Genomic DNA, 27,632 nt, shown 5'->3' on the forward strand with positions numbered 1-27,632 from the left:
CGGTTTAATGTACTTTATGTTTAAAGCAAAGACCATACAATGAAATTCCATCTGGAAAATCTCCGTGCATATTGTGAGTTCCTGCCTCTGTGGTTTTACAGCTTCCAAAAGTGTCACTAATGCTGTTATTCAAGCGCCACTACTGCACTTAACAAAAACTCACTTTTTTTTTTTTTTTTAAAGTAAGTGGTGTTTACCAAATAACCCTGTCGAACTATTCGGCCATAAACTACGAATAGTCATACAAAATGGAGTTTGCTATGGTTGGCGCGGATAGCAGCGGGTGCAACACCCACCTGCCATACGGATATGTCCAAGCTCGCGCCAGGGAGAGGGAGCGCGAAAGGGAAAGGCAGTCGCGAGCAGCGGCAGCGGCCGAAGCCGGAGCAGTTGGAGAAGGAGGTGGATCCAGTGGCCATCCGTACAACCAGCAGTGTCAGACTCGCACCGCCTCCTCCTCCAATGCCAACAACAGTAGCGGCGGAACCGTCTCGCGCCCCTCCTCCTCTCAGCAGCCGCAGCAGCAGCAGCACCACGAGCCACAGCAGCAACTTCTCCGAGAGCGGAAAAAGCAAAGAGACGCTGGGCGCTGGAGACGCAACCGCGCGGCTCTAGGCGGGGACCTGCGCCATTCGGAGTTGGCGCTTCTCGGGTCCGAGGAGGACATTATGTTAGAAGAAGACGAAGCGGAAGGCGAGGAGGAAGAGGACGACAGGGGAAGTAAGAGATCAAGTTTTGTCTATAACATGGATGATGAGGAGACAGTTTCTCTCACAGACAAACGTCCACAGTCTGGATATGAAAATGTTTACAGTGAGTATGGCTGCTCTGAAAGGGTTGTCATCAACGTGTCTGGCTTGAAGTTTGAAACTCAACTGAAGACTCTTGCCCAGTTCCCAGACACTCTTTTGGGGGATCCTGAAAAGCGAATCAGGTACTTCGACCCTCTACGGAACGAATACTTTTTTGACAGGAATAGACCAAGCTTTGACGCCATTCTATATTTCTACCAGTCAGGTGGACGCTTAAAGAGACCGGTCAATGTACCTTTTGACATTTTTTCCGAGGAGGTAAAGTTCTATGAACTTGGTGAAGAGGCAATGCTCAAGTTCCGAGAGGATGAGGGATTTGTGAAAGAGGAGGAAAAACCGCTGCCCGAAGACGAATTCAAACGTCAAATTTGGCTGTTGTTCGAGTATCCAGAAAGCTCAAGCCCAGCTAGAGGCATTGCAGTTGTGTCAGTCCTGGTTATTGTGATATCAATAGTCATCTTCTGTTTGGAGACACTACCAGAATTCAGGGACGAGAAAGAATTCCTCAGCCCAGGTAATAATTCGACACGTGCAGACAATGGGTTTACACCCTTCAACGACCCGTTCTTTATTGTGGAGACTGTGTGCATAATTTGGTTCTCTTTTGAGATAATTGTCCGTTTTTTTGCCAGCCCGAGCAAAGCTGCTTTCTTTAAAAACATTATGAACTCCATAGACATTGTTTCCATATTGCCTTATTTCATTACCCTCGGAACAGACCTTGCACAGCAACAAGGCAACGGGCAACAGGCAATGAGTTTTGCAATTCTGAGAATAATACGACTGGTGAGAGTATTCCGGATCTTTAAACTTTCCCGGCACTCAAAAGGACTCCAGATACTGGGACATACATTGCGCGCCAGCATGCGAGAACTGGCACTGCTCATTTTCTTCCTAGTCATCGGCGTCATCCTGTTCTCGAGCGCCGTGTACTTCGCAGAGGCAGACGAACCAACGTCCCACTTCACGAGCATTCCAGACGCTTTTTGGTGGGCTGTAGTAACCATGACCACGGTTGGTTACGGTGACATGAAGCCCATAACAGTCGGCGGAAAGATAGTGGGGTCGCTATGCGCCATAGCCGGGGTTCTTACCATTGCGCTTCCAGTTCCTGTTATCGTCTCCAACTTTAATTACTTCTACCACAGGGAGACCGACAACGAGGATCAGACTCCCGCTGTTGAATACCCGCCGCCAGGATGCCCATATTTCCCGGATTTCCTGAGAAAGTTCAAAGGATCTCCGTCCGGGTCCTCACTTGGTGACAAGGCTGCCGAGTATATGGAGATGGAGGAAGGTGTCACGGAATCTCTTTGTGGTGTTGACAAGCAGAGTCCGAGTAGAGGGAATGGTACTGACATAGGCAGGAGAAACAGCACACAATCAAGAACCCTACAGACAGATGTATGATTATAAATAACAAATTGTTAACCTTCTGTAGAGGTTTTCGTGAAGATGATTGCACAACTCACTTATCAGCACACATGCACGTACGAGTGCGCTCCTTGCGCATTTGGACACTATCTCTCACATACACCGCGCACACGTATAATTTCATACGGACCTAAGCTGAAACATTTTTGCAGTGTGGCTCCTTTTGTAGAGAAACATATCCTGTAATCAAGTGACAGGCAACGCAAAAATCACCAGCTTTACGTAACATGGGAAGGTGTGGCCCATCTATACTGTACACAGAATTTAACTATTCTCGGTTCTAGGAACGGAAAAATAAGTATTTCGCATAGGCACTTTATGAGTTACATTTGTCAGTAATTGTTGAAAGGAGAAGCGAACTGTTATCGTACGGCTGTTATGCAATAAAGTTTAAGTCATTTGCACTATCATCAAATATGTTAGTCTCCCAGTTTAAAGCAGAGTACCAGACACGCACCTTTGATGGAGAAAGCGAGGGAGAGAGAGAGAGAACTTAATAACTACTTAGTAACTTTGCTATGACCAACCATACAACTGTTACGAAATGAATGAACAGTTAAACCATTTCTCACATGCTAACTTTAGTCAGTAAACTAATTTCACAGTAGCATCCTGCGCCGCTGAAGGCTAGTACACCATTACGAAATGTATTAAGAGTACAGAAAACAAATATGCCTACAAATAGCTGTGGCAGCGTACCAGTGTGAGCTCTACACTCAGACCACGCTCAGTACCCACACATCGGTAAAACTACTACATAAGCATAGAGTTAATAAAGTCGGAGTTATTCACTTCTTTTCTGAGCGTTGAACAAATCAGTCATCTCGGCGTTTTAACATTACACTACAGTTTCTTTCCATCATCGAAACGACTACCATAACACGTCACACCAAGTATGGCATTATTAAGAGTTTTTATTAGCGTAGATGTCACACCCTGGAGAGCTAGGCCCCAAAATACCGGTTTTGCATTGTATCACAAAGTAAACATCGTGCACAACAGTGTCTCTGGCGCCATGGCTAAAAGAACAGTTCTGTCATTTGTGTTCAAGCGCTGTCATGGGAATATATTCTTTAAAAGGGAATGCTTCATGCACCTGTTTACTGTCCGTCCCTTTAACCAATTGACAATGCATCCCTTTACAAGAAATCTGACGGAAACCTACATCAGAACAGCTCTCATGGAAACGTGAACTGCCTTCCCGTTTGTCCGGTGGTGGACTTCTGCACGTACCTACGCTCCAGTGGGGAACTGGTCTTCCTGGAAAGGGCGAGGACCACCTGGCAAAAGTAGTACATTTGATCAGGTAAGCAGTTTGAATAGACCATAAATCACAGTTTCAGTTACGCTAGAATATAACCTGCATTATTTATGCTCACGCTTTGACGTGACAAGCTGTTTACACATGTGCGCAGATGTTTACGGGTGCGCGCACGTTTCAGTCGTTCCTTGGAGAAGTCTTACACGCGCTGTTGGGGAAACAGTTGCTTTATTGTGGGTGGGCACTAAAGACGCACAAGAAACCCAAGTAACATAAAAGAGAAACTTGAGACGTTTACAAGAACATTATAAATCGCTAGTTAATTTCTAGATGAACCAGCAAGCAGCAATGTACCAAACAGGCCACTAAGATTTGGAGAAACATTTTTTAATGTGAACAATATCTTTACTGTGACAGGTTACCCTGATAGGCTAATTATTCCTGCCTAATTAAATGTACTGATCTTGCTGTATAGTTGTTACCATCTCCTAGTAGACTGGCTCTAGCTGTTACCATTTCGTAGCAGACAGGATGATTAAATGTAAACTCAAGTAAAGCTATCTTTTGTCATTAATAAGACATGCACTCTGTAGATAATTCTATCCGTGCCTTTGTAAAATCTGCTGCTCATCAGATGTTTTCTTGGTGCTTGTACTCCAGATTATAAATATATAGAGATACTGCAAACTTGTGTAAAAACACTAGCACACAGACTGTTTAATGTACATTATTAAATCCTACATTCCTGTACAACCCAAAAAGTCTGTTAATAACTTTCAGGGTGGACTATTCCTTCATGGATAACAGTTTTATCAAATGTCTACTTAAATTGTCTACTTACACATTTGGTTTATGATAGGAATTATATAATGTAATCAAATCACAGAGGTAATGTTGTACTCTTGTTAAACGAGAGGCTTTACTTGAAAAAAATCTCCTTGAGTGGAATCTCCTTAATAATTTACTAAAGAGGCATCTCTCAAGAATTCACAGGAAGCAAGACACTCATAACCCACTTTAATAATAAAAAAAAAGTTGATAGGTGTACAATTACAGGCTGCAGCCCATCTGCTGGCATACACAGTTTGTCAGGCAACCCTAATCCCATTAATTAACTGGTCAGTCATGATAACAATCACTGTGGACCAAAGTGGATGGCTCAGAATCTGACTGTTAGTGGACTGCTAGAGGAGGGCTAACCCAAGCTAAGCATGCAACAGATGTGCTGTAGACTCTAACTGTAGACTTGCTGTTGTTGATGAGTGTTGGAATGCATCGTCGACAATGAGTTGTTAAGTTCCTTTGCTAAGGCAAATTTGTGAATGCAACAGTGACTTATTTAAGAGAGTCCATTACATAGGAGCAGTAATGGACAGTGGCTAAGCATTCAGTCATTACAGTCTATGATTGATGCAGTGAGTCTTCAGCAATGGTGCATGATAAGATTTTAAGATTATCACCAGAGTTTGCACAGTTACATGCATGCAATGTGCAAGCAAATATAGAGCAGCCTATGTAGCAGTCTTGATGACATATTTAACTTTATAAATTGTGTATTTATGATATATAGATGCCCTGTTCAGTATCAACTAATGTAATTCTGCTTGACAGCAGCCTTCTAGCAAGCAGGTTTTGAACTCTTTCTTCCCAGAGGTGTTGCCCCTGGACTGCCATAGGCCATTATGACAAACACTATTTACATCAATTTGTGTTTATAAGGGGTGAAATGACAGCCTAATGTTAGAGAAGGGTAAATGTTGACATCAGTCTGGATGACGTTAGGATGGCTCCATGTCTTGGCTTTAACCTCTATCAATCTTCCTTTCTCAGGGCCAGTGCTTTGCTTTATGGTAGCGACCTGCTGTGGTTTTCAGTTCATCAGGTTTCAGCATTAATCACAGATTTAATCTCGGGCCTGTGCTGTTCAGGAGCGTGTAAAAGCAAGTGCATGGTGGATTAGCAAAGTGGCCACAAGAATACCAGGGCAGCATGGCCCCTGCTTTTCCTGGTTGTCTTCCTTCTCTTTTTTCTCTCAGCATGTCCCCCTTCTCTCTTTTTTGGCTGCTTTAATGTGCACTGAGTAAGTCAGGTTCTCTAGGACTCAGATGTATCCATCCATCTGTGTGCAGCCTCCTTCAGCTTCATGCATGGCCATGACTCATACGTCAACTCACTGGACAACAAAGACCATGAGCTCCCACATATGTGCACAGAGCACACAGATGTATTTACGTCCAAACAGAGATGGGTTGGCTGGAGTAGATACATCACTGAGAATGTCTTTGATCATTAGGGGATTAATGTTTGATCAAGTAATAAAGTGAATTATAGACTAAATTGTCCATACTTTAAGTGGTACTCTACGAATGTGGTTGTTTTCCTTGGTCTCTTGAACTGGTCTGTTGAGCTTAGGTGCAGATTCTTTTTTCTTTTTCCCTCTCGTTCTCTTTCTGACAGTAAAGCCTCTTAATTAGGCTCAAAATCTTCTCTTTCACACACAGATTCAGTGAAACTCCTAATTTAAAGATGAGTCATAAACGCTTCTATGTTAGTTGTGATAAACTCAATGAAGGTCAAAGATTATTTATATAAAACACACGTTACCACTTTACTGCAGGTAAACAAAATTGAACACACTACAATATTTGAACATTGCACTGTACTAATGATGATCTTCATAGCAGCTGCTCAATGATACACTAAGAAAATGACAAATAGGAAATATGGAAAGTGGATGGGGAGTAGGTGGGAGTGTTGCTCATAGCAGTACTGCAGTGAAGTATTCACCAGGAAGTTTTTCCCCTGAAGTAAAGTTTAGAAGCTGTATAAAAAATTAAACATCTAATGATGGCTTTCATAGAGCGCTGCCGCTAGCGCTAACAGAAATTAAATGTTTAGCAGCTAAAGGCTGCATGGCTACACTTACTCAACAGCAGTGTTAAAGTCTCACTAGCGAGTCAACACAGTGTACAGAATGATACAGACTCTGCTCTGTGTCCTACTATAATTTTGGGGAGCGCATCACTTTGGGAGTTCGTATGTGTAACAACAACAAAAAATAAACACTATTTTTGTTTGGCTAGGTATTTTATGAAAATGGATTTAGAAACATTAAGCTATGAAAATATATGCCTTATTAAAGATGCTAAATTAATTAGGTTGGTCATAACATTTTCCAAAAAAAATTTAATTTATAATGAGAATGAAAATCCTCCAGTAGCTCTTTTTAGTTCCCTTTGAATCCCTTTCCCCATTAAACATCTCCTCCAGTGACCTGATATCAACAATAATAAACCAAAATACTAGAAACCACTCTGTGCCATTTCCCAGGCACACAACAAGTTGCACTGCACCACAGCGCAGCACAGAATGTCACCTTGAGTCACTTGTGGATCAATACTGAACGGCTGTGGGTCTATACTGACAGATCCCATAACAATGATTAGCTCCCTCTTAACACTGACCCAAATGTCAGTATCTAGCTTAGCATTTGAACTGAGGAGGGGGTCAAAGCCCACATAATTTAGCACTCATCCAACATCACGGCTCTTTTCAGTGCATTAATTAATTGATATGCGTGCTGTCCACTGGGGCAGTCTGATACAGCAGCATAACATCACTGTTCAAAGCCCTGGTAAATTAGCACTGTTCCTGCACATACATCTAGCTCATCTGATAATAGGGAAATAAACAATCAAGTGGATTAGGTATTTTGTTTGTATGACATCTGTATAGCTTGTACTAATAATTTCACTCTCACTTACACGCACATCGATCCTGTCTGTGCCTAAACCACTTTGCCACAAATCATATCTATGGCTGAAACCTGACAGTAAACTGCTAAAGAAGCACTCTCACTGACTCAATTCATAGCAGTTTAAGTATTTTTTTGAAATTGGAAATCATTTGTCACCTGTAAAAAAACTAATCCCACATAAAACTCTTATCTTGTCAGTGTGATTGGTGTAGTGTGTGCATTGCAATGATGAATTTTGGATATTAACTTATCTGTTGGTTTCTTAATTCTGTTACAGTAAATAAACACCAGTAATTGGGCCATGTGGGCTTGACTCCAGTGTTGTATGCACTGTAATCATATATTGACTTTTATTAAAATTTTGATCAATTCAAATGTTTAAACTGTTTTTCAACAACTCATGTTCATATTTTCTGATGTTCCATGTTTTGTCCAAGTAAATGGCCACTGCCAATTACATGTGTAAAGCAGGCTGTATGATATTACACAGCAACCAACCTAAAATATAAATACTGGTAAATTATGGCATTTTATATGTAGCTTTAGTTAAATGTGGATTGTGTGTAAAATAACAATGTATTAAACAGCAATAGTATTTTATATAGCTATAATATAATTACTATAATAGCCTGGCTATTATTGAAGTAATCTGTATCATTGTCCATTATAGTACAATAAAAATAACAAGTACAGGTACAAATCAAAAGCTTTTAGCTTTAAACTGTAACTGAAGTTTAAATATTCAGATTGTTTCAGTAATTAAGCAAGTGTAATTAAATGTCACTGTTATAGTCAACCATTACATATACAACTGATATTTTAATAAACTTGACACACTGAACAATCAATATTTAACAATCACAATCAAAATCCTTTTTGTGTCTTGCAATTTATGGAACAGTATCCACAGTATATATCACATGAGTAGAGTTCCTACATGATCCAGTGTTTTCCATCTGTAACGTAGATAAGGGGTGGACCGAGTCTGCAGGGGCAGGCCATGATAAAGGGGTGTGCCGTAGCAAAGTCTGTGTGGGATGAGCTACGGTAAAGGGGTGTGCCATAGCAAAGTCTCTGTGGGATGAGCTACGGTAAAGGGGTGTGCCATAGCAAAGTCTCTGTGGGATGAGCTACGGTAAAGGGGTGTGCCGTAGCAAAGTCTGTGTGGGATGAGCTACGGTAAAGGGGTGTGCCGTAGCAAAGTCTCTGTGGGATGAGCTACGGTAAAGGGGTGTGCGGTAGCAAAGTCTCTGTGGGATGAGCTACGTTAAAGGGGTGTGCCGTAGCAAAGTCTGTGTGGGATGAGCTATGGTAAAGGGGTGTGCCGTAGCAAGATGAGCTATGGTAAAGGGGTGTGCCGTAGCAAAGTCTGTGTGGGATGAGCTACGGTAAAGGGGTGTGCCGTAGCAAAGTCTCTGTGGGATGAGCTACGGTAAAGGGGTGTGCCGTAGCAAAGTCTGTGTGGGATGAGCTACGGTAAAGGGGTGTGCCGTAGCAAAGTCTCTGTGGGATGAGCTACGGTAAAGGGGTGTGCCGTAGCAAAGTCTGTGTGGGATGAGCTATGGTAAAGGGGTGTGCCGTAGCAAAGTCTGTGTGAGATGAGCTATGGTAAAGGGGTGTGCCGTAGCAAAGTCTCTGTGGGATGAGCTACGGTAAAGGGGTGTGCCATAGCAAAGTCTGTGTGGGATAAGATACGGTAAAGGGGTGTGCCGTAGCAAAGTCTGTGTGGGATGAGCTACGGTAAAGGGGTGTGCCATAGCAAAGTCTGTGTGGGATAAGATACGGTAAAGGGGTGTGCCATAGAAAACCTCTGGCACTGCAACCTGACCCTTTTCCATGTGGTTGGTGCAGCTGAGAACTTTTCAGTTCATTTGGTTTGGACAAAGACCAGGAGTCTTTTTTTGGTGTAAATAGGCTGTAAATGACAAGGTTTAGGGAGAGACATATTTCTCTGACTGATTTAGAAGTCTTTACAGTAGGTTCTTTCAGGCTCCAGCCAAGTTGGCAAAGTTTACAAAGTCATATTTTCCTGGTGTACAGTTATAGCCATTATACAGGAGAACTTCTGCACAGTCCTCACTACCCTAAGGAGAGCTTATAAATCAGTCTGCTGTTAAGAGTCACAAAAGAATGGGTGGCAGGTTTTGATTCATCATGACAGTCGCAAAGACCAAACACAATTATCATTTAAATCCCAGTATTCTTCTGAACTATTACAAGTAAGAGAGGCAGTATTTCATATTGCAGGGCCATTACTTAGGAGATGGATTAGATGCTATATCTTACCATTTTCCTTGCCCTGTTACACACTAAACATTTTAAGTCTTATGAGGTTAAACACCGATGAGCTGAGTGGCCAACATAGTATAGCATTAATAATATTACACTGTTTTTGCTCTTTTACACTATATACTAAGCAAAGTAATCTGTAATAATGTAACAAAGTAATATGTAATAATCTTTTCATGGTTTTGAGCCAAATTAAATTTCCCTCAAAATTCAATTCTCATATCAATGGCAGGAGAAAAATCTGTCTGGGTCTTCTATTCATCTTCGAAAAAGTTCATTTTCCCTTTCGGCACTGTGACCATGTACTAGATGTCATAGCTTACATCTGAATGTATTCATCTGTGTGTGTCCTTCACGTCAGTATGGTCTCGCTCTCTCTCAGACACACACACACACACACCAAGTTCCTCCAGGGCCTTCTAACGTGCCTGCACTCCAGGGCTGAGGAGGTCAGGGTGTGCGTGCTGCTGAGTAATCCCATCTTGTTACTTCATGTCACTTGCTGCGGATGCCTAATGCACACAAGCAGAGGAAGCGTCACGGGGTGCAGGCGGCCCTGAACCCTGTGATGAGGGCCCTAATCTCAGCCACCTCCGAAGAGGCACCCCTCAACTCCAGCCCCTACGGCCCTCCTGGTGCTCGGCATATCCTGCCTGGCTTTTCTGGCTGTGTGCATAACACCACCTCGGGCTGCAGTGCTTCCCTGTCCATCTTCTCATGCAGAACAGGTCGCACGTGCTGAGACGCATTTTGCTTTCCCGCTCATGTCAGCCTCCAGCGACTGACCTGCAGCTGTACTTTAAAAATGTGTTACACAGTGCGGTACAGTAAAATATCATGGCAAAATGGCCAGCTGGTGTTTGTTTTTGAGATGCTTCTTGCTCGTGTCGGTTTCGGCTCACTGGCAAAGCGCACCGCAGAAAGCTCAGCCTGGAGCACATGCTTATTAAATTGAACTGGAAATGGAGTGGATATAAAACAGTTTTTTGACTGTTTCCCTGAAAATGATTGATGTCCCCGGACTGGCGTAGATTCATTCAGAAAATTGCTAGTTATCAGGCTTCTGTCAAATACCAATCTGGCCCTCAGATTTGCATAAGGGATGTTTCAGGATATGTACGTCCCCAGACCAACCATACATGGAAGACTTCTCCCTAAACATACTTTGAACCAGCAATATATACAGTGTAGTGTGACAGGTGTCATATGGAAACACTTGATTTGGTGTAACTGGGCAACAGTGCTCTCCTCTGTCTCATGCTGTCCTTTTCTTTAACAATAGGAGATTGTGATGTCTAGGGATAGTTGTGATGACATCGCTTCGCATCTGAGCCTCCTAGGCAGCCTCAAAGCTCATGAGTACAAAAACACATTTGCACGCGCACGCACACGCACACACACACGCACACACACACACGCGCACACACACACAAACTGCTGAGCTCTAAAGCCTGCATGTTGCTGCACATACAGCTCCATGGCACAAATTTTCTTAATGAGGGACGACATGCATTTACATGTCCCCTATTATCCAAAGTCTACCAAACATGGCTAATTAATGGCACTGTGAGAGAGGGAGTGAAGTGAGGAAGAAAGAGCTCTGCAAAGCTCCACTCATGTGAAAGCCTCACAGCCTGGGACCGGCAAGCTCACTCAGACGTCTCCTTCTCTCTCCCTCGTGAGCAGAGACATCTTTATCTTTTATAAAGAGATGACTTTATTTACAGGGACAATTCTCCTCCTCAAAAATGTTTACATTCGGTGGGTGTAATTGGCCCTCCTTACTGCCCCCAGAGAGTGGGATGGGATGCTGTACATTTAGATGGTTGGAAATAACCTTCACTTCCTGTCTATCTGCTGGGACAAGGGACATGGGACAGGGGTGTGGCTCCCTGGAAGCCCCACCCCCCAGTCCTCAACACCAACCTTCTGGCACAACAAAAGCCTTAATCTCATGTTCTGTCATATTTATGTGTGTCACTTGTTATCATGATAACCTGTTGTCAGATGTGCAGTTCTTTGGGCCTCCCTTTGGTGCAGATTTGAAGTTGAATACTGAAAATATTATTTTATTTCAGCACTGATATGCCAGGGGCTGCTGTGAGCTCATTTATGCTTTGATTTACTGGAGCTGCCATATATGTATACTGACCAATACCAGCCACCTGAGAATATAAATACTGTACTCTGAGATGGCTGTCATGATTTAATTGATTTCTTAGATGGATAATAGCTATTCTCTAGACTCTGAATAGTATGAACAGGTCAGAGGCAAAAAAAATGACCTCCCCCACCGACATTTATAGCTACGTGAACAATAAAAAGGAACACTTTCCTGCTGGCTGCAGCTGCTTCAGTCCAAACAGTCCAAAAATGCACATTTTCATAATATATTGTTTCTACCAGCTAGCAAATAACAAGTGCGAAATTATTTAAAACCTCATCAGGTTCTCTCTCTCCCTCCCACTTTCTCTCTCTCTCTCTTATAGTCAGACAGACCTAAAGGAATGCAGGAAGCTGATCAATCTCCCCTCTATTCTCGTTCCAGGGACAGGGATAAAGTTAGACTCTCTCTCTCTCTCTCTCTCTCTCTCTCTCTCTCTCTCTCTCTCTCTCTCTCTCTCTCTCTCTCTCACTCTCACTCACTCACTCACTCACTCACTCACTCACTCACTTTCTCTCTGTTTCTGGCCTGCGGCATGCATCATCAGCTGGGAGAGAGAACACAAGTGTTTGTGATAAATGTTACGGTTGCCATGGAAACCCTGAGCTGAAATATCTGATAAACTATACTTGTTTTTAGCTATTCTCCAAGTATGCTTCGAAGGCTTGTGTGTGTCAGACCAAGAGGGAGAAAGAAAAAAAAGAAAGTGAAAGAGCAAAGAACGAAGTGTTAAGAGTAAGGTTATGGATGACAGAAAAACAGAGTTTAGCCTTACATATTTAGAGCAATTTTTGCTCTTACAGTTGCTCCCTATTTGGAAATGATGTGTTAATGTTACCGGGGACACACTTTTATCCAAACACAGACAGAGAGAATAACAGTAATCTTTATCTGTTTCTCTCTCTGCTATAACTCTGTCTCCCAGTTAAGCACGTGTGCATTGTTGCTCCAGGGGTTTACATATTCATTGCAGGGCAGTGTTCGCCCCGAGGCAGCTTGTGAATTCCACGTTCCAGTCCCAGAGGCTTTGCTATATGCTACATGGGGAGCACTTAAGCTCTGCGCAGTGGCTCACCTCTTGAGTGAAGCTCCGTTGGCCTTCTGCTCCCCTCCACCCATGGCACATGGATTTGGACAAGTCTCTCCTTGTGGATTAAATAATGCTAAGCATTGCTCTGACCCTTTGCACTGCTAACTGCAGATGTGTGGGTGTGTGTCTGTGTACTTCATTGTCTCACACAATATATTTGAAGCACTAGATTTTTATATTAATACCTGTTAAAGAGAAATTATTAGCATACATACACACACACACACACACACACACACACACACACACACACACACACACACACACACACACACACATACATACATACATATATATAAACCGGTCCCTCCTCCTGCAAATTCAGAAGCACTTTGCTCCCAATATATATATATATATATATATATATATACATATCTATCTATCTCTCTCTCTCTCTCTCTCTCTATATATATATATATATAGGGAGCAAAGTGCTTCTGAATTTGCAGGAGGAGGGACTGGTTTATATATATATATATATATATATATAGATATAGATATAGATATAGATATATATATATATATATATATATATATATACATATATATATATATATATATATATATATATATATATATATATATATATATATATAAACTGGTCCCTCCTCCTGCAAATTCAGAAGCACTGAATATATACATATATTATATATACATATATTTACATACATACACACACACACAAGTTACAACGTATGAGTACACCCTCACTTAAATGTCAAATTATTCAAAACTGTATCACCTCTTAACAAAGTTGACAAATATTCTTTCTCTTATGCACAAAGATAAATATTTTAGAAAGACTATTGAAAATACAGGCCCTGAGGTAGAAACTCCAATGCAACATAAGTGAATATACCTTTGATCATTGACATCCAAGTTAGAAAACCTGTGATCACTGAAAGAAAACTGAGTACATCTGTGTTTTCCAATTAGACTAATTGCTTAAACAGCAGAGCTTTCTCAATTTTGGAGCTGTGGGCTGTTTCTATGTGCATGTCTGTATCATGGCTCCACATGGTAAATAATTGCCAGAGGTGTTGAAAAATCTGATTTTGAATCTTCACAAAGATAGAAAAGGATTCAGGAAGATCTCTCACTAATTAGCAATCAGTTGAAAGACAGTTGCAGCGGTAATCAGGAGGTATAACAAGCTGTAGTACCACAAACTGAAACTGTAGAGGTTGTGCCCTTAAAATGACGCCACAGACAGTGTGCTACTTGCAGAGTCTAGGTCTGAAAAACAGAGGGGCACAGATGAAAATCAATTAAATCAATGAAAGTCAGAGTTTCTGTGACAGTTCAGAAAATGTGAAGGACATTGCATAAAGTCAGTCTCTGTGGACGGCATCCAAGAAAAAAAAAACTTGCTTGCTCTTTGGCACAAAACTGCAAGATTAAACTTTGCATGAAACATGAACATGGTAAGAAGCCTGATGAGTATTGGGAGCACATTCTTTGGTGAGATGAATCCAAGATAAATTTGTTTGGCTTGGATGGACTACAGCATGTTTGGCATAAACATGGCCAGGACTACCACAGTGAATGCACAATCTTGACATGAGGGGAGGAGTGTGATGATATGGGTCTGCATGAGTGTAAAAGGTGTTGGGGAGATGACATTTATAGATGGTACCATGAATGCCTGTGGATATACCAAAATACTGGCTGACCAGATGAATCCCAGGCACCAGAAGCTTGACAGAAGAGGAATATTCCAGAAGATAATAATCCAAAACTCACTGCCAAAATCCAAGAGTTTCTAAAGAACAAAAAATTGAAACCTATCACCTGCCTCAGTATGCCACCTGACTTGAATCTAATATAACCCCTTTGGGGTATTTTAAAATGAAAGGTAGGGCAAGACCACCTCTCCACCAAAGAGCAGCTGAGAAAAATTGTCTCTGATGAATGGCAGAACATCTCTCCAGAACTATTGAACAAAAAAAAAAGATTTGAACCTGGTGTACTGAATTTTGTAATGAAAAACCTTAGTAATGAAAGGTACAGTGACTTTTGTTGTATTGAGTTCCTACTGTGTCGCCTGTATTTTTAATATGGGAAATCTAAACCATTAGTTTTTAATTTTACATAAGAACAAATACCTTACTGTTCAACTCAGAATTAATGAATTAATGCTATTACCGTAAAATGATCCAGTTTTGATTCTCATATATATATATATATATATATATATATATATATATATATATATATATATATATATATATATATATATATTGTGTGTGTGTGTGTGTGTGTGTGTGGGATTGGGCTTCTAGATTTAGCTCTTTCTCATGTAATGCCTTTGCTTCTGTTAGCTGCACTGTGGCCAGTGTTGCTCTTCAGCTGTTTCCTCCCCTTTGTTGGCTGCATGTCTTTCATCTACCACCTGGCAGGCCATAGCTTGGATTACATTCGGGTGAAGGTGGAAAAATGGCCGGGATGGGGACCTGCTGTAGACTGATCACAAGAGGCAAGTGCATCGCCTGTGCAACGCCCATGTCTGTAGCAGACTTTGTGGAGCTGTGGCCACTTCACTTTGGCATTATGAAATGTAATGTCTTGGTTGTGTTTTTTTTTATTGATATTATTATGATATGTGAAGACAGTGCTTGCAATTACAGATTCTAACTAGCTATTAATGGTCTTTCTCCATGCTTTGTTGCTCCACTTTCTGCTTCATATTAGGAGCAAGTCCTTTCATGGCCAGTACTAGACAGTGTAGTACACTGTGCCTCAAGCATAGCTCGCTTTGCGACTATGAACACAGTAAAATGCAGTTTGCAGTGTGATATGGAAACCAGCGCAGAATTGTTTGCAGAAGGAGAGGAATGCAAGGAAGGAAGCTATGATACAATGTCTTTAGTATGAAACATTTGATCAAAACCTGTTGATAATGGAGCACGCACATCCGGCTTTCCCTTTAGAGGTTAACATTTCAGAACTTTCTTTTTTTGTTTGCTCCACGCATGCACAGTGGATGCTGTCACTAGGTGTAGGAGCACAGCTTTATTTTATTATTGTTATTTTATGAGCATGACAGCTAATATAAGTTATTATATAGCTTAGGGTCTGCGAGTCACCTGTTGAACAATTCAACATTAAATGCATCAAGGTTACTAAACAAATTACAGAACTAACTACATTCACCACAGATAGTGCCAGAGAGTGTCAGGTAAAGAATTATTGGTGTGTGTGTGTGTGTGTGTGTGCATGCGCGCCAGCTTGTGTGTTTGTGTACGCATGTGTGGTTGGTGTGGGCAGAGTAAGGATTTTAAGCCTGACGTATATGTAGCTGAGCCTCTGACAGTTGAATCATTGGCTGCTTTGGAAGTGTGAGAAAATCAATGGCTTTTAAATTCACTTTGTGAACGAATATCAAAGGCTGTGGCTGTCACACCATGGCTAAGAGCAGGGTACACATGAGGCAGCGCACAGAGCTCGTCCTCTGTACACGCTGGGCTGCAGCGAGACTGAGATGTCAGTCAGCGATAAGCCTCGACTCAAGGCCACTGCTCTCACCTTCACCACGGTAGTGGCAGGCATACTCGGAGGAGAGTGGCATTTGCTCGAAACCTACCACATTACCATTCCAACGTCCATATTGAAGGACACCATCATCTGTCTCAGTGATAGTGCAGCGTCCTGCAGTCGGTGGCACATTACACAGCTGAGATTCAAACTACGCAGGATACATCTCTGCACTGCTAAGTGGGGGTTTTGTCCTCAGGGGTAAACAGTCTTTTGATGTTCATGCAATGCAAAGAGAATGTATGATGACTACTACATCCTTGTCTCATACAAGGAGATTTTGGAGCATGGCTTCACTGTGCCCTGGTTCTCAAAAGACTATGACTGTAATATGGTATGGGTTATGCCTTAAGAAACATTTTTCTCATGGCAACAATATAGATTTACATGATGTGCTCTGCTGTCTTTTCTTTCCCATGCCTTGTTTTCAGTAGCGATGGAGAAGCTTTGCAAGCAATTATCACAGGTCTTGCATCATTGAAGGTCAAACCTCTGCTCATCTCTGAGTGTCTGCTAAGCTAAACTGTGAGTGCTTCATATTCTGAATAGTGCTTTGGTCCCACATACTGTTCAGTTATTTTATCACATTCCTGGTTAGCAGTGTCTCTTTTTCAGATACCCTGAAATGAGATTTTGAGAAATGAGTTTAGAAAAAAACCCCATATTAAAGACTTCATTGCATAGATGAGTAAGTTGTGAAGGTTCAAACTATACCCAACAGGTTAATTTTGCAGCAGTCTGAAAATGTGGTAGGGGGTAGCTGATAGCAGTCAGGACCTGAAGAACCAGAGATCAGACGAAATGATGCAACACAATCGACACAGTTCCACGGTCTAACAAAGAAAATGTCAATTAAAATATGTCCTTTCCCACTTTGTAGCTTCCTCTGGACACTGAGGAATACACCTGCTTAAACTATCAGCAGTGAGATTTGTAGCTACTGAAGTAAACAGCATTCTCCTGTCATATTGTGTTATATCTTCTGCAGCAACCTGATATGTGCCTAGTTCTGTTCAGGATTTTATAGCCTATGTTTGGAACAATTGAGCCCCAGGGCCTGTATATACTAAGCAACAAATCAGTCTGTTGCTAAGAGCCTTGAGATGTCATGTTAAAAATGTGCCTTTTCTCTCCATTATATCACAGATGAATTGCCCATCACTCACAATATTAAAGGAAAGTTAGGGAGGAGATTTGAATATAATTTCTTCAGATGAATTATGGGATAAAACCCTGGACTGGGTTCTTCTTCAATTTCTGTCAGGCATAGCCTAATTCAGTTTGTACTCTGTATTTATTTAAATTTAAACTATTGTATTTTCATTAGCTTAGTTCTGGTTTAGCACCTTGGACCATAATGTTAGCTTTTAATGAAATTAAACAAAATTGTTTTAGGTGACTCAATGATTGAATTCACTCAGTGAGGCTCACCTTGTTCACTCCAGGATGCCAAGCTTGGGCCAGCACCAACATTAAACCTCGAGGTTTATCCTCACAGCCTAAACTCCCCTAAAGCCTAATGTGAACCTGCACATTAGAGTCAAGATAAACCACAGATTCAGTGACATCTACTGGTGCTTAGGGTATTTTGGAATGATACAGAAACTGAATTTAGTTTGTGTGCAGATACACATTAAAGTGTAATTTCCAGCAACACAGCGACTGTAAGAAAACACATAACTTGTTCTGGTTTGAAACTTGCGTGCTGAACTTTAACCTAATGCCAGAGTAGTAGTTCCCGCAGGACATTCTGGGACATTGTCATTTTGTGTGACGCAAACATGCCTTGTTGATCCTGTTATTAATAGTTTGTTCATGCCCCTGCAACATTCTTGGTTTACTCAGTGAACTCACTGCTTTTAAATGGGCTGTTTTTGTTAATGCTGCAACAAACCAGTACTGCTGTAAGCCCAATCTGACACTACAGCAGATGCTACTGTTCTGGCAAGGCATTTAATAGACTTAACATTGAACTGGAAGAGCCCGCCCCCCCAACCTCCCCCTCTTTGGTTATTGGATTCAGGTCATGATGCACTAGATTGTCATCCCGTAGGAGATGATTTTGTCTGATGTTTGTGTGACTTTAACCCTCACTTGATCAGTGATAGTTTACATACTGAATGTATGTGCACCATATCTATGGATCTTATACATGGTAGACATACTAAGCGATGCTTTACTTCTTTATAATATAACTGTGTACGCTTTCTAACATAACTTTGTGTTGTAATAAATTAATTAAAAATGCTGTACACGTAAAGGTAAATGTAAACTCACTATCCCTTCTTAATGGAACTGGCTTACTATAGTCCTGGCCTTAAGGTATCTAATCCTGTATGTTAGGTCAGTGATATGGAATTTATAAAACTACTATTCATTTTTTTTCCTCTATTTACTCAGAATGACATTCTTTTGTCCTCTGGCAGAATCTGGCTTCCTCAATAAATATACTGTGTAATGCATTAAGCTGAATGTTAGCTACAATATGGAGGTTGTCTGCTTGACAACAGCCAACAAGTATCTACCACTTTGAAGCTCAGTTGTACTAGATCCTCCCAATTTAATATTCCTGTATCTTACTGCTGTATGCTTTATGTTAAACCTTTAATGCAGTATTACATGCAGGAATGTTATAATTATGGCTATTCTAACTGTAATATTCTGCCTGTTTCTTTTTCCTGCGAAGTTTCTCATGGCTGTTCAGCAGGGCGTAAATGACATTAGCTGCGGCCCGTCTGGCGCATTAGCGCTGCTCCTCTCCGATCGGGATGAAGGTCAGGAGAAGCAAAAAAAAGCTACGCTGAGAGAGAGACGGGAATGGGTAGGGAATGACTGCTCCGATCAGCCGCGTAGCAGATGTGCCGGCTTGATTGATGAGGCCAAACACGCTCCATAAATCTCCGCCACGGCGAAGGGAAGCATCGGCCGCGACTCACACTCTTGCTGCTCCACTTTGGCTCCCCAACTGGCCCGCCGCTATTACCAATCACATATTGACATTTGGCTAAATCTTCAGCAGGTTGGCTGGGACCCCGTTTCAGACGAGCTGGTATTTAAGACGAGTTTGATTAGGGGATATTGCTTGGGGCTCTGGATCACGGGAATTCAGCAGACTTAATGCTGTCGTGCAGAAAAGAAATTGTGCATAGATCAAGTAGGACTGATCTCTTGCATCGATCTATCTTGTAGGCATTAAGTGAATATTGACACAGGCTGTAATTATAGACAGGTCAAAGGAAAGTTTTACAAAAATTTGGAATAATCATCAATTATTTGATTAGTCAGTTTCTAAAAGCAAGTTTCATCTGTACTGTGGCTTTCATAATTACACACACTGTATGTGCACCAGTAGTAAGTAATAGTGTACCAGAAGGAATGCTCACTAAAAAGACATTTTTGCTGTGTTGACATATATTTCAATTACAGCACTTATCAGCCACTCTTATAATTGGCTTAAAAAAAGTGATTTAATCTTGTAGTTAAAAAGACTCCTTCTTTAGTTTTCAACAACAATAACTGAAGTGGAGACTGATCCTTATTTGGTCCTTTTTAGTCTCCCACCTGTACATTCCTTTCTCATGCTAGGGGCTTGGCAGTGTTGTGCATCACCCAAGCTTGACTAGAGCTTTGCTGCAGAGGCTGGGGAACCCCTGGTGGACTCTCCTCCTCTGGACTGTTTTCACTTAAGAGTCTAGATGAGTGAGAGAAAACTGGTCTTACTTCTGTACTGTTCCTAGCTGCTGTAATATCACTGTTGCCAACCTCAGAAAAGACTACAGCCATGCTATCAAGGTACCGCCTGTGCCCCCTCATACACATGCAGCTTTTTGAAACTAGGCAATTGCTAGAACTCTCATACTCTGCTGTCTGAAAAAGCAGATTGGTCTGACATCATTCTTTATAGTGGCAAGTCACTGATGGCATCCAGGGACAGCCCTGGTAAGTAAACATGAAATAGCCTGAAATAGCCACCCTTCATCCCTAAGCTTTCTTATAATCCAAATACGATGGTGTTTATTGTATTCATGGGGCACATTTAATCGTAATACACAATATAACAAAATTTGGCAGATTTCCCCTTTTTAAATGCTGAACTTTGGGCTATTTTACTGCCATAAGAACATGCCTAAGGATTCTGTTTTAAGCACTGGCTGAAAGTGCAGTTTATCATCTTGTGAAAGTGCACATGCACTTTGAAATGCTTTCTCCAAAACTCTTGGCACTAGAGCACATTCGCTGTTTGCCTGAAATAGGGTTAGTCTGTGATAGCTGTCAGGAGGGGAGAATGTCCGGTAAATGATCACATTTATGTCTTGCTGAAATCCATGCTTTGGAGCATAAGCAATTGCAGTGCAGTTATTTTTTGCAGTTCAGCATTGATTGTAATGCTTAATGCAATGGGTAAGGTACAATTTATTATTTCTACATCTAAAAGTATAGCACCCTGCTCAATTCAAAAATAAGTTAGCTAAGAGGTCCAAATTTAGGTCTGTGGAGACTCACACTATTAACAAACTAATCTAATCAAACTGAACTGACAAATATGTTCATCATTTATATTTATAGGCTTTGGGTTAGTTATAGGGTTAGGGTCAAAGTTTGGGTAAGGGCTTTGGATATGGAATGGTTAATGTAATAATTCATATTTAATGTGATGGGTAAGTTTGATGCTAGTTGCAGTTGGCTAAATGGTAGTTGAACATCTTAAAATCATCTGCAGTGTAGAACCATCATGGTGTAACTAGGCTCCTAAACTTCAAACACACTGGGGAAAGATGTTGCACCAACTGTCTCATATCAATAAAATTGACATAGGCACTCTTGTTGTGTTACAGAAAATTAGTGAAATTGCTCCTATGATATCGCTGTTAGCATCAGATTTTTTAATGTTGCCATCGTTGGCTGAGGGCTGGTCATGTCCTCATTATGATATATCACCTCCTGGTTTCAGATAACTGCTACAGCAAGTATTATTTATAATTGCCACTGGCGACTATTAAAGGCACAGGTCTCAACAGAGACAATGAGAGGGTGTTTGGCAAGACATCAATAACTGTTGCAGCGCATGGCAGTTCAAGCCATGGTCTTCATTGCCTCTTGGACACTTCTGGTGCCCCACTGCTTGCATTTGTAATCGATTACGTACTCTCCTATAACCCTCTCTGCCCATGAACTCAGTACAGTAAGTGCCAGCTGGTAGAGATGCTCTTCACCCAGATGTGTTTGCATCATGCTATCGAGGCAGAGGAGGGCATCATTACTTTGTGTTGTGTCCTCTGCCTGGGAAAACAGGCTTAGGTCTGTGGGGAGTTCACTGAAATGAGAGTCTGGGGCATTAATAGACCTCTCCTCCATACCTGTTTGGAATGAAGATTCTGAGGATTCTGTCAAAACTCTCCGCCACATACTCCATAAGGCCTAGCGATAGAGAATGTGTGTGTGTGTGTGTGTTTGTGAGAGAGAGAGAGAGAGAGAGAGAGAGAGAGAGAGAGAGAGAGAGAGAGAGAGAGAGAGAGAGAGATGATGGCAGTTGTGAGGGTACTCGGGCATCTCTGTGAAGGATGCATCACTGAAAATTCAGACTAGATCAACAATGATAAATGATGTGGAAATTTGCAGCAGACATTTTGGAATGGCCTTGTCTGAGTATAGATAGAAGTATTGCTGTAAATATTCAATGTAAGCTGTAAATGGCAAACAAACAAACAAAAAAAACTACATGTGGATATTATTTGTATGGATTGATTTGGATTGACTTTTTCAAATGCTGTAAATTTTGTTGCAAAAGAGTAGTAATAAACATTTTATGTTTTGCAGTATTTTAGAATATGAAAGCACTGTGATATAAAAGTATTTGTAGAGTAAATTCTTGTTTAGTAAGTAATCTACTGTGCCAATCCACAGTTTATTGTTTCAGAGTATTTACAACTGTGACCCCCAGTCAGACCAGGCTTTTGTTCTTTCTAATTCCCAATACATTTTGCCCAAGTATTCCAGAGCTCTGCAGCTCTGCAGCTCTGCAAGTCTTAATTACCCACTGAATGTGTATGCAGTGCTGGCAGAGAGGAAAAGCCTAAGGAGCAGACTCAAACCCTGATCTAGGGGCATTGTGATTCTGATCAATTAAGGTGTGGGCTGGACTATCTCTTGCCATAGTTGGACTATCTCTTGAGTTCCGTTCAAGTGCAGTACGGTCCAATCAACAGAGAAGATTTGCTTATTACACTGTAAACTGGTGCATAATGATTTCTGAAGACTTGGGCCTTTGTCAGTCTACACTCATACAAATATTACAAATGGAAAAGATTCAGCACAGTGGCTTCCCTCTAGGTGTGAGCAGCCCCAAAGATCAGTGGATCAGTGCAAACAAGTGGCAAAGATGCATTGAGTGACATCTTCACATTTGCAGACATCATTTAAGCTTAACATCTACCATAAAAAGAACACTAACAAGGATGGTGTCTATGTGAGGTTAATCCAGAGAAAATGGTGCTCTTAAACAAACAAGCAAACAAAAAACATAATTGCAGTCCTAAGGTTCTGCAGTACTACAGAAAAAACACTCAAACCTCACCTCAGTTGTGAAGTATAGTGTAAGGAGGACATAGGTTTGGGGCTCATTTGATGCCCTGGAGCTTACAGTTGATGAGACTTACACTGTCAGAGCATGTGTGATCTAAAATGCAGGCGTAAATCTGCAAGAATGACTCAAACAAAAGAAATTCTGCATTCTGGAACAGCCAGGTCCTGACCTCAATCCCCCTGGGGGAGTGTAGAGTGATCTGAAGCAGGCCATTCAAGTGAGAGATCCCAAAAATATACATGAACTGAAGCAGTTTTGTATAGAGCAACGGGCCAAAACACCTCCTCACAGAAACACTGCATTGGAAAGCAGTGTTTACTAAATATAAGTTTCCATACTACTTCCATTAATAATCTTTATTGTTTAAAGAATTTGCTCCATAAAGATAAAGCAGTGTAAAATTGTGGGCATGTTTGTTAAACAACAACGCTTTATTATGAGTTAGATGAAGATTACATCTCATCTTCAGTCATTCATGCAGAAATCCAGATAATTCCAGTGGGTTTGCACATGTTTTTCTCACGGATTTTTCTCACGTTTTTCTCACGGATATGTCTAAAGGTAAAAAATGTAAAGGTGCTTTAGTTTGCCTTAATCCTGAGCCCTCGTATACTTAAAAATGTATAGACTTTTCCATTTCATGATCAAACCTCTTAGGCCAGTTACAGTATCTGTAACTTTCTATTGTACTGTACTAAATCACTGTACTCTTTTTAAAACAAAAGCAATTTCAGATATCTTTCTTTCTTCTCTCCCTCTCATGCTCAACTTCTGCCAAACAGCCCGTCTCCCGTGTACAGTGCCCCTCTGTCTCACTTTCCATGATTGTTTCTCTCATCTATTTACAAATCTATCAGCCACCAACTAATCGTGTGGGATTTTTGCTGTGAGGTGAACGGAGATTTGCTCAAGAGACTGCCTGCACTGCCTGCCTCTGCTGAAATCCGCAGCGATGTCTCCGGCTCACTGCACAGGCCCTGAGCGCTGGCCAGCTAAAATTAGCCCCAGAATCAGACAGCCTGGAAAACAAAAATTGGCTGCAATTACTGCAGAATTCCTTACTGAGTCACGTTTTGACTTACACTGTGCCAGGAAAATATGAAAAATATCGTCTAGGGTGAGGGGCAGAGGGGAAATGGCACGAGAGCACTACTGGCGAGCGAGGAACAGGAAGAAAGAGCGAGGGAAGGAGTGAGAGAATGGAAGGATAGGTAAAGGAGGGAGAGAGCCGCTGTTTGAGCGAAGGATGTTTTATTTTCCGGGCGTGGAAAGGCTGTTTGCAGTGAAGCTGTTATGGAGCAAGGTGACTCATTATATTCCGCCACGATTGGACTCTATTCCCCTCTAATAGTTATCCTTTTAAGCATCTGAAGTCCAGTATGGCCTTCAGCCTGTTTGCTTGCAGCCCACTGTTTATTTTTACTGTTTGTTTTCCTGCATTACTTCCACTTGGATGCGGTCAGCATGCGGGCAATAATGTGGAGATGCTCTGCTGTATAATTGTGTTATAAGCAATATGCTAGAACTGAACGTGAACCTTCATTCCTCTTGGGTTTAAAGTAATTGAACTGCAACCTCATGAGTTTCCTCTAAGTCTGCCACTGGCACTTTTGCCGAAACGACATTCATAAAATAAACAGTTGTACAAACAGGTGATGTATTTGGACTCAAAATCATCAGACCTTTTAGTTCTGTTGAATACATTTTTTGTTATGTTGATGCTACTGCATTTCAGATGTTAATTTGTTATAACACTGGATGACAGCCGTTGAATATGTGTTGAAATGACCAATGCTGTACGATGTATTAGAATGCTAGGTTTTGATTACTGTGCTTATGTGCTTCCACACTTCTGGCGTATTTCATAAACTGAATGAATCACAAAAAACATCACAAATCCTCCTTTAGAAACCATACTCATCTGTAATTTATAGAATTTCACACATAATACAAGAAGAGTCTACGCAGAGATACTCAATATTAGGCAAATCTCTCTCTCTCTGTCTCTTTCTCTCTGTCTGTCTCTCTCTCTCTCTCTCTCTCTCGGAGAACTGGGCCTCATTTCCTGACTGTGGACAGTGATTCTTTCTGGTTCTTTGTGTATAGTTTTATTGGCCGGTCCACTGTAACTGGTGAGGTCCAGTTAGGCATTTGGTACAGCAGTCCACGCCAGACAACCTGCTGTCAATAAGCCTATAGGTCCTCCCCAATTACTCTGGCAAATATATCATTACTGTGATTAGGTATACATCAAAGTTTGAGAGTGCTTAGAATAATTTACAAAGAATCTTTAAGTAGGAGTGGATCTGCTAGGAAAAAGTGATAGTTGTCACTTTGTTTTGTTTGTGTGTGTGTGTGTGTGTGTGTGTGTGTGTGTGTTGGGGGGGATTGTCTACTCCAGGATGTAAACACATATAGCTTGCATACTGTTTTATGGAATAAGATACACTGTTCTCACCTAACATTCCCTAAGAAGTCCTTAGTCTACACTCTATTTATTAGTGTATTTCTATATTTGAACTTTACAAATAATTTCATATGAAAATTACAAACATTTATGATCAGAAACACTACTTTTGGCAATGCATTGATTTGAAATTCAAATTTCATAAGTTTTTCATGTCCTACTGCCTGCATTCTTATACTTTTTGAAACCAATGCTTTTCTAAGCAGCCCTTGCGTGTGTTCCATTGCAGTGCAGTGTCTTGTCCATGAGAGACTATGAGTGGTCTATGATCGGAGCTCCCATACAAAGGACTTGCCATAACAACTTGTGGCAATAGGCGTCAGGGTGGACAGAAGCCTGATGGAACCCAAAGACCTGACGATGTCCTCCTGAGAGAGACCACTTCTGGACAGCGGAGGAGAGCATGGACAGTGCTGGCTCTCCCACCACCAGTAAGACAGGAAGTCCATCATCAAGCCAGATGTCACTCACTTTATTTATGTTCTGCTCCTAATGATTGCCTTAAAGACACAGTACACTACATCTCTGCGCAGAGGGATTCAGAACTTATTAAAAAAAGAGAGAAAAACACAAGGAAAAAGAAAAAAAAGCTTGGCGTGTTTTTTTTTTGGAGGTTTTTTTGGACTTTTTTTTTTCTTATGTGTGAACCTGTGTCTTGTACAAAACAGATGTGAATATTTTAATATAATAGAGAATTCTATGTTTGGTTGTAATATGGACACTTGTTTCCGTTGGGTGGGCTTGCTAATAGATTTGCAAAGCAGATAAGGCTGTGCTCTCTAGATCTCTCTCTCTCTGCAGTGTCTAGTTTTTATATCTCCTTCTGTCTGAAGTGAAACTGCAGGCCTGAAGGGCGTGAGTGTGCAAGCGGGGCGCCTGGTGTCAGCTTGCAGGTGTCCTACGGCCTTTCGTTTGCAGCACATTCAAGCAGGATCAAAACTGCCCCACTACCCTCATCATTGGACTCAGTATCACAGGCACTGCTGTCAGACAAAGAGCTAGCACATCAGTGTGTAGAGTATTGGTAGCTGCCAGTTAATATATAATTACAAACTAGCCACAAGAGATGCAAGGTGTGACAGGGTTTTTCTTGGGAGTGGAGACAGTGCGGAGGCTGGTGTAGAGCTAAAGGGTTCGAGGATGAACAGTCGTAGTGGCAGGTGTACTGGAGATCTGGGTGGGCTCGGCACATGGCAGTGGGTTTCTGGCCCCATGCCCGATGCTCAGATGGCGGCCTCAGTCTGCTGTTGGCTACACTGCTGTGCATGTGCCTACACCACAAACATCACTTTTTGCCTCATCACAACAATCTGGCTTTTAAACTTCAGAGACCAAATCAGCATGATAAGCCAGGGGCGTGAAACCTGGGTCTGGCTACAAGTACAATGCACAATAGTGAAATATGTTAATATTTCATACATTTTAGCATAGTACAGTACCTTTGGGTATTATACTATACAAGATATGACACAGTACTTGGGACTGAGGCAATTTACATGCCTACAGATAAAGTCACAAGAGGCAAAAAAAAAAAAAGGTTAAATAAAATATAATTCCATATTTGTAGATTATAACAACATGGCAAATTGTTGCATCACAAATTAATTTAAGATGACAAGTTTTGTATAGTTACACCTCTTGGAATTAGTAGTCTTACTGTCCCGGAACTGAGTTTTGACTTAGTGTTGTTTGGTTTCTGTCTGGTCCATATATAGGCATGCAGGCAGTTGCCAGTGGACGTGAAGCAAAAATCCTTTGACATGATTGGATCAGCCATTGGTGGGGGCTTGCAGAATGCATTTCCACGTCTGACTGTCATTATGAACCAAGCTGCTAGCCTAATTCATCAGAGTACTCAGAATGCTAAAAGCCTGGGAGGCTCACACTGGGCGCCTAAGACTAACGTATCAACGACAATGCTTCAGCATTGCTGTTGTACTGAGCTCTTCCAAACAGTTTAGGCTCCAATTTAATCTACGCTTTTACAACCCCATGCTGCAAATGATGCCCTCGCAGAGATGGCGGCAAATTACAGTATCACACAGCGACAGCACGACAATGATGTGCTCACACGCACTGACATGAGAACACAGTACTGCAAATTGCATCCTCATTTCACAAACGTTTTCTACATGGAGGAGAGAGTCAGAGCTGCTTGTGACTATTTACAAAACACCCTGTAAAACTTCCACCCCACAATTCTCTCTCTCTCTCACACACTCTCTCTCTCTCTCTCTCACA

General features: G+C 41.5%; 1 protein-coding gene across 2 annotated transcripts; it reads left to right on the forward strand.

The window, feature by feature from the left end:
* Positions 1-248: 248 nt before the first annotated feature.
* kcna4 (potassium voltage-gated channel, shaker-related subfamily, member 4) lies at positions 249-27,632 on the forward strand. Of its 2 annotated transcripts, XM_027017668.2 has the most exons (3): positions 249-3,552; positions 25,621-25,822; positions 27,107-27,632. In XM_027017668.2, the coding sequence occupies exon 1, from the start codon at positions 249-251 to the stop codon at positions 2,220-2,222; it is 1,974 nt and encodes a 657-aa protein (XP_026873469.1). In that variant the 3' UTR covers positions 2,223-3,552; positions 25,621-25,822; positions 27,107-27,632. The 2 variants fall into 2 exon arrangements, with proteins under 2 accessions (XP_026873469.1, XP_026873468.1); XM_027017667.2 differs by lacking the exon at positions 27,107-27,632 and having other exon boundaries at positions 25,621-26,533.

The sequence above is a fragment of the Electrophorus electricus genome, chromosome 21, assembly GCF_013358815.1.
Source record: "Electrophorus electricus isolate fEleEle1 chromosome 21, fEleEle1.pri, whole genome shotgun sequence".
Classification (NCBI taxonomy): Eukaryota; Metazoa; Chordata; class Actinopteri; order Gymnotiformes; family Gymnotidae; genus Electrophorus; species Electrophorus electricus.

Bases quoted from the DNA above. Each gene is read 5' to 3' on its own strand.
- kcna4 (XM_027017668.2), top strand. From the start codon at position 249: ATGGAGTTTGCTATGGTTGGCGCGGATAGCAGCGGGTGCAACACCCAC.